The sequence below is a fragment of the Corapipo altera genome, unplaced genomic scaffold (assembly GCF_003945725.1).
Source record: "Corapipo altera isolate COAL_440 unplaced genomic scaffold, ASM394572v1 50, whole genome shotgun sequence".
NCBI classification, from domain to species: Eukaryota; Metazoa; Chordata; class Aves; order Passeriformes; family Pipridae; genus Corapipo; species Corapipo altera.
The window spans coordinates 6563856-6570503 of NW_020884889.1; the positions used below are offsets into that span (position 1 = coordinate 6563856).

A 6648-nucleotide genomic window follows, 5' to 3' on the forward strand; every position below is an offset into this window, starting at 1 on the left:
AAATCAGCATTCGTCTGAAGAATGAGCTGCTGCCTATTTCTCACAGATCCGTGTCCTCCACAGCCGTATCGAGTCAAGGCCAGAGGCAGCTCCAATGCAGATTAAATATTAGTAAGATGTGAATATCCCAGCTTTCGTTCTCCCCAGAAACCCACCTTGCCCTGGCTGGTATCCATGAGGGTTTGTTCTCATCTGGACACAGAGACAACCCTCCAGTGCTGCTCTTACCAGACAGCAGGTACCAGAGACAAGCATTAGCCACTGCAAGGAGAAACCATTTGAGCTTGAGCCTGTGACAGGAGTCTGGGGAGGAAAGCAAGCCTCCCGGGTACCACAACCCCAGGGAATCACACTCTTGGGAGAGGGAAAGATCACAACATGCATTTCCAGAAGAGGTGGAGGAGGAGGATTAAACAAGAGCAAAGAACTCCCTCAGGAAAGCTTCACTTCCGAGTATAAGTTTTAATATTTATTCAGTACAGGGCCAGTGAAGAGAACTGAGAAATAAGGCAAAGGCAAATTATCCTCCAGAGCCCAAGTTAACATCTCATACACACAAGACCATGCAAAGCAGCAGCTGTGCTCCTCCCTGGAGCCATGTCCCACATCTTCCCCATCTGCTGGAGCACAGCCCGTCGCTTACAAGTCCAGGAGGAATCGATCGACTTTTTTCAGGTATTCCGGCTTCAGGTAATCTCCCAGTTCATTCTTTGTGACCCACAGGTAATCTGCCTTCAGCTCTGTCTGGGTAAACTCAGTGCTCTGCAGGAAGGCTTTGAAGAAGAAGACTTTGGCTCCCACATTATCCTCAGTCCTGATGGCCCGGGGGAACTTATACTTGTAAATCCCATATGGTGCGTTCCCCAGGATTTTGGCTTGAATGTGATCTCCTGCAACACCCCAACAATGCAAGAGAAAAAAAGAGACATAAGAACACACAGCAACAGTAACTGCTCTCCTGTATAACAAAAAGAAACCATAAGCCACTCCTTGCCTCTGGTTCAGACTGACTGTTTCCTCTGTGGCAGAAATACTGACAACTGTGAGCCTTTTCTCATGAAGAAACTGTTCATTTGGAGACCAGCAAGTCCTCTCAGAGTGGGAGAGGGAGGGAGGGAGAGGGTACCAAGCTTTGCCAACCCACAGTGAAAAGTAAGGACACATGGGTTTGCCATCATCACCCATCTGCTGCAAAAGCTTTTACACAGCACCAAGAGGGAAAGAGAAGCCATATACCTGGAGCAAGCCCAGAGGGTGTCTGGTGATGCTCCAGAATCAGATCACAAGGGCCAGACCTGGCACTGCTTGCTGCTGGTGGCAGCCAGAGATCTCAACTCACAGTTCTCTGCCAGCCCTCCACACGCTGCAATACAGAGCCGATTACCTCGCATCTTCCCAGAAAAGTCTGCCCCACTGAGCTCCATCCCTCTGCCATGAAATGCCTTTTCCCAGTAGGTGCCAAGTAATTGCACTACAGCAGATGACAAATATCCCTCAGACAGGGCACAGGAAGAAAACCACTGGGACAAAGAAGAGGGAGGGTCAAGCACAGGGCAGACTACACACCCAAAAACGTAGCCATGGCTCGCTCAGCTGTGCTTCGCAGAGTCTCTCCAGGCTGCCATTCCGCTTGAGGCAGGAGCCACAGTTCCTGGTTACCAATTTTCTGTTTCACCAGAAGCATCAGGTTACTGTCCAGCTTCCTGTTCAACGATGTTCGAATGTTCTTTTTATCAGCATCTGCCAAAAACCAACACATGCTGGAACAAGACAAAAATCTAGACAGGAGCGCCCTCAGTTGCTCTGGAAATCAACGAAGGATTCAGCTGGAACCCACTCCTGTTTCAATTCCAGAAGGAAGTTAGAGTAAGCAGTCTGGACCCCTACCTTGACAAAAATCAGCAAGAGAACTAAACAGAGCTTGGGAACCAAGAGACCAAACATTTCTCTTGGCTGGAAACAACGTCTATTTTCATCATTTTGCTCTGGTAAAGCTGAACACGCACATTTTTTTGGTGTGGGAATGCTGATCTCCCTGTCAGTTAATTGCTCATGTGCTAATGGTGCTACCATGGAGTAAAGACTCTCTTTAAAGCAAAAAGACTCAAAAATGCCTTCCTTCCACTGAATTGCACTCCGTTTGGCAAACAATCTGGGTGTTCTCACCCACCACAAACTTCAGCCTGTACCTGTTATCCGTGGAGCAGGTTTGAACCGCAGAAATTTCTGTTCCCACTTGTCCTCCAGGTCTTGAGCCATGATAACCGTCCTGCCAGTCGCTTCATCATCATCGTCATCCAGGCTTTCCTTCCTCCTCTTGAGCCGCTCCTCCTCCTCCAGCTTACGGATTTCATGATCCGAATAGCGGCTTTTCTCCAGCTCTATCTAGAAGGGCAACATAAAGAATTCTTGAGCCACAGCACTACGGGTGTTAGCAAGCTGAATTATTTCCACCTCAGCGAACACAAAATAATGGGAATTTCCCTGAGGTTAAGCAGGGCTTCCCTGTTTGCAGCAAGAGCATCAACACCCACAAAATGTAGTGCAAACAGCATACAGCGCACTCGGGAAGCAACATCAGACTATGTGTACAAGGCCACCAGCCCCTGATGCTCCTCTCCCCTCATGCCTGAGGGCGCCATTTCCCCACCAAGACCCCCCACCACCAGCCCCCTCTACCTGCCCCATAAGCGCCATCATCTCCTCCTCCTCCTTCTCCAGAGGCTGCGTGATCCGGGGAAGCCTCAGCAAGCACATCGCGCCGAAAAGCCTCCACGGGCGGCGAACAGCAGCAGCAGCAGCGCTGCAAACCCACCGAGCCGGACCCGCCGCCCGCTGCCCGAGGGGCGCCGCCATCACGCGCATCCCACAATGCCCCGCCATGTTTCCTCCCCGCTCCCGTCGTGCTCCGCGGCCGCCGCTCCCGGGGCGCGGGTCACGGTCGCAGTCGCCGCCATGAGCGCGGCTGTGGCGGCGGCGGCCGGGCAGAGGGTGCTCGGGGCGGGCTGGGGGTGAGCGGAGCCGGCGGGACGGGCTGTGGGGAGCGAGGGCACACCGAGGAGGGTCTCTGGGGGTTTCCCGCTGGGGGTTTTCCGCTATCGCTACGCGCGGTCCCCACACCTCCCCAGTGCAGGTGCTTCACCGGCCGTTCTCTCCCCCCTCAGGGCCCGCGCCACCGCCGCCCTGTGCCGCGGGCTCCGCACCGGCCCCCCGAGGCTGCAGGACATCGCGGGGGCGGCTGCCAAGGAGACGGAGAAGCAGAGCGCGACCGAGCAGAGGTGAGAGCCGAGGCCAGGCCGCGCCGGGAGGGCGCTGCCATCTGCCGCTCGCTGCGAGGTTTTATCGCCTCCAGTGGGTTTGCAGCCGAGGGAGGGGAGGGAGCGACTTGACTCAATCAGAAACGCAGCTTGTGTCTTTCGGAGACTTGGTCCCTTCTTTCTTTATTTCCCAATGTGAAGTAAAACTTTGTAATGTTTAAAGAGCGAGGCCTGATAACTCTTGTTTTGCTCCTCAGCCCTTTAATCCTGCAGAGGAGCTCCATGAGATGGGATGGAAAAGTTTATGAAGAGATCCCAATAGCGCACATCAAAGCGACGTACAACAAGTAAGCAAATAAACTCCTCCATTCCTGCTCTCACGCACAGTAAAAGTTCAGGACATACTCGTGTTTTGGCCTGTCATGATTTTGATCTAAAGGCTCAAAGGAAAAAAACTGGTGTTCATGACAGAGAAGATGATACTGATTCAAACCTCAGTGCTGTTCAGGAGGCATAACTGTCCTTAGACTGTCTATAAAGCTGTAAGATTGTTTTATACATTTTGACTACATTCTGATATGAATAATCAGATGCTGACAGCTTTAACAGCAGGTTACTTCCAGCCTTCTGGTCTAGCATTGTCACTGTGCAGCTGTTGAAAGAACTGCCATATTTTCCATGAGAGACGATTGTATTTCATCAGTGATCCTTGCTGTGGTACTTTACTGTTGTTTCTAAAGGTCTTCAAAGTTCTAGAAATGTTTTGTGCATTTTTTTAATAAGCAGAAGAGAGGTGCAATGAGAGGTGGGTCTGAAAGGGCTGAGTGGGATCTGAGGTGTACCTGGATAAAGGACACCTTATCCAGAAAGTTTCTGGCACCTTGCTCAGGGTCTGTAGGGTGACCGGAAGGTCACTGCTGGGAGGGCTCTGCAGCAGGTTTGAGTGAGTGGGATGCCTCGTAAAGGAATGCTGAGCTAGGGTGGCTTGGAGAAGAGAAGGAAGAGTCCTGCAGTGAGCTGTGACAGTAAGGTGAGCAAGAAGAAATGAGCATAAAGCCTTGTTCCACCTTGCTTACTCCCTTTGCCCGTCTCTCTCTGCAGCACCCACATCCAGGTGGTCAGCTTTGACAGCCGCCCGCTCGCCCACACGTCCTGTGGCACAGAAGGCTTCCAGAATGCCAAGAAGGGAACGGCCATTGCCGCACAAACCGCGGCCATGGCAGCAGCTGTGGTGAGTCCACACCAATGATTCCCACCTCCCAGTACCTGGGCACATGCCTGGCTCACAGGCAGCATTCCAGAGCTGTTCCATGCTGTCAGTGTCCCAAGCTTCATCTGCACACAGACAAAGTGTGTTTGAAATAGCTGTTAGAAATGCCCTGAGGGTGAGTTGAGCTGTGCACAGCTCCTTTTTTCCTAAGTGAACATCTCTCAGTCATTTTGGGAATGTAGCCCCTGAATCAGCGGCAGTTCAATTTTTGCACCATGGGGGGACTGAGAAGCGACTGTAGTTACTGGCTGGATGTTTCATATTTGGTCTCTGCCACAGGAGAACTGAGCTGCTGCCAGCAGTTCCACTCAGAGAAGGTGATGTCCTTGCACATGTAGTTTCCAGCCACATATGGTTTATTATAACTGTTTCTAAAAACCACATGAGTGTCTAGGTAGAGGAGATGAGGCTGCCTATGTCACAGTCCTCAGTAGAGCAGAATGAGGCCAGGTTAAACTGAAAATCCTCATCCTACATTAGGTGGAATTCACTCCAGCCTTTCATGTCAGAGGTGTTTGGTGCCATTGCTGGCCAACAGCTTATTGTGATTGACTCAGAGGAGTATAAGAATATCTTCACTATTAATCTGTGATCATTGGAGCCTCTTAATAGCTGTGTAGCTGTGCTTGGACAGATTTATTCTATCACTGTCGAAATTGTTAATGTGTTAATTGCACCAGAACACAGCGAGACAGAGCCAGAGGAGCTCCCTCCACGTGGTGGCAGCAGGGCTGTGCTGTACAGCACTTCTTCATTTCCAATTTGCAAGCCCCTAGAATTTTTGCACTGGAGGTGTGGACTCCTGCACAGCAAATCTAAAGCTTCCCTGCACTTCTCATTTACCCTCCAGAAAGAATCTACTTGTCACAGGGAAAAAGTCACCGCATTAGGGAAGGGAAAACCAGCTTTGAGTTAGTCCTTGTTAGTCCCTTGCCACTTCAGTCACGTATCCATGGATATGTCCTTTTTTGCCTTGGCTTTAGATCACAGATAGTTTGATTTTAAAGCTTTCTCTGCCTGCAGAGCTGACAGTCTAGCACAGAAGTCTCCTGAACTTGCCATGGCTATATCCAAGTCTCCTTTGCTCCTGGATTCTCTGCAACAATCCCCATATATGTCTTCTCTATCCATTTCTGAGTAGTTTTTATTTTTACTTAAATACTATTATGATAATGGGTCAGAAGGGAATGACAGACTCCAGGGGAGCCAGGCCAGCAGCAGGTCTCTCAAAGAGAACACTAGCCAGTTGTTCTTTTCACAGAAAGCACGTGGGAAGGGCGTATTGCACGTGCGAGTCGTGGTGAAAGGACTGGGACCGGGACGCAAAGTAGGTGTCGGAGTTTCTTTGTCATATTTTATTTTCTCAGGTATCATGCATGTTTTCTAAATTCAGGCTTGTCTCAGTTAACATCACTGAATGAGATGTAAAGGATTCGTCATTCAAGTTCCTTGAAATGAATTATTAGAATTTTAGAGTTGTAGGACTTCAGAGGTAGCATAAAAGCTGTATTTGGGACTTCTTACAGTTCAGGGAGGAAAACTGATGGTAACACTGCAAAAAGAACTGAAGCAGATAGGTTTAAATTGGGTTTTCTGATACAAGTCACTTATTTTGAAAATAATTACAAAGTGAGAACCACTGCAACAAGTTGATTTGGATGGGGGACCAAACTGTTTTACCCAGAGCTTTTTCCCTTCTGTGCTGTTCAGTGTGTTGGTAACGGTGTGTCATCTGCTGTCTTGTTGCAGGCTGCCATCAAGGGTTTGACAATGGGAGGTTTGGAGGTGATCTCCATCACCGACAACACCCCAGTTCCCCACAACGGCTGCCGCCCTCGGAAAGCCAGGAGAATGTGAGTGGGCACTGGAAGAGACACACAGCTTTCAACATCAGTCCTTGCAACAGGGACTGGGTTGAATGTTGCTCCTGTGACAGACTCTGGAAAGCCTCCCTCCCTGGAAATACTTGCTGAGGGAAGCTTGAAGAGGAGAGACCATCCTGGGCCTTAAAAGCCCAGGTGACAGAAGCTGGTGGTGAAAGCAGGCATACATGTGCTCCCTTAGTGGGAAGCCTCTTGTCTACAAAGTTTGTTGATTAAAATGTTGGTTTTTTGACAGCCA

At 50.0% G+C, this 6648-nt stretch overlaps 2 protein-coding genes across 2 annotated transcripts; one reads left to right on the plus strand and one right to left on the minus strand.

The window, feature by feature from the left end:
* Positions 1 to 442: 442 nt before the first annotated feature.
* MRPL46 (mitochondrial ribosomal protein L46) lies at positions 443 to 2883 on the minus strand. The gene is made up of 4 exons (XM_027644323.1): positions 2680 to 2883; positions 2190 to 2385; positions 1567 to 1740; positions 443 to 890 (listed from the first exon to the last, which is right to left on the minus strand). The coding sequence occupies exons 1-4, from the start codon at positions 2881 to 2883 to the stop codon at positions 640 to 642; spliced, it is 825 nt and encodes a 274-aa protein (XP_027500124.1). The 3' UTR covers positions 443 to 639.
* A 57-nt stretch (positions 2884 to 2940) lies between these two features.
* MRPS11 (mitochondrial ribosomal protein S11) lies at positions 2941 to 6648 on the plus strand. The gene is made up of 6 exons (XM_027644324.1): positions 2941 to 3011; positions 3165 to 3278; positions 3515 to 3604; positions 4359 to 4488; positions 5789 to 5854; positions 6277 to 6648. The coding sequence occupies exons 1-6, from the start codon at positions 2956 to 2958 to the stop codon at positions 6382 to 6384; spliced, it is 564 nt and encodes a 187-aa protein (XP_027500125.1). The 5' UTR covers positions 2941 to 2955; the 3' UTR covers positions 6385 to 6648.

Coding starts and splice junctions, on each gene's coding strand:
- MRPL46 (XM_027644323.1), bottom strand. CDS start 2,883: ATGGCGGGGCATTGTGGGATGCGCGTGATGGCGGCGCCCCTCGGGCAG. Junction 2,386..2,679: donor TGATGGCGCTTATGGGGCAG/GTAGAGGGGGCT, acceptor TTGCCCTTCTAG/ATAGAGCTGGAGAAAAGCCG. Junction 1,741..2,189: donor ACCTGCTCCACGGATAACAG/GTACAGGCTGAA, acceptor GGTTTTTGGCAG/ATGCTGATAAAAAGAACATT.
- MRPS11 (XM_027644324.1), top strand. CDS start 2,956: ATGAGCGCGGCTGTGGCGGCGGCGGCCGGGCAGAGGGTGCTCGGGGCG. Junction 3,279..3,514: donor CAGAGCGCGACCGAGCAGAG/GTGAGAGCCGAG, acceptor TTTGCTCCTCAG/CCCTTTAATCCTGCAGAGGA. Junction 3,605..4,358: donor ATCAAAGCGACGTACAACAA/GTAAGCAAATAA, acceptor CTCTCTCTGCAG/CACCCACATCCAGGTGGTCA.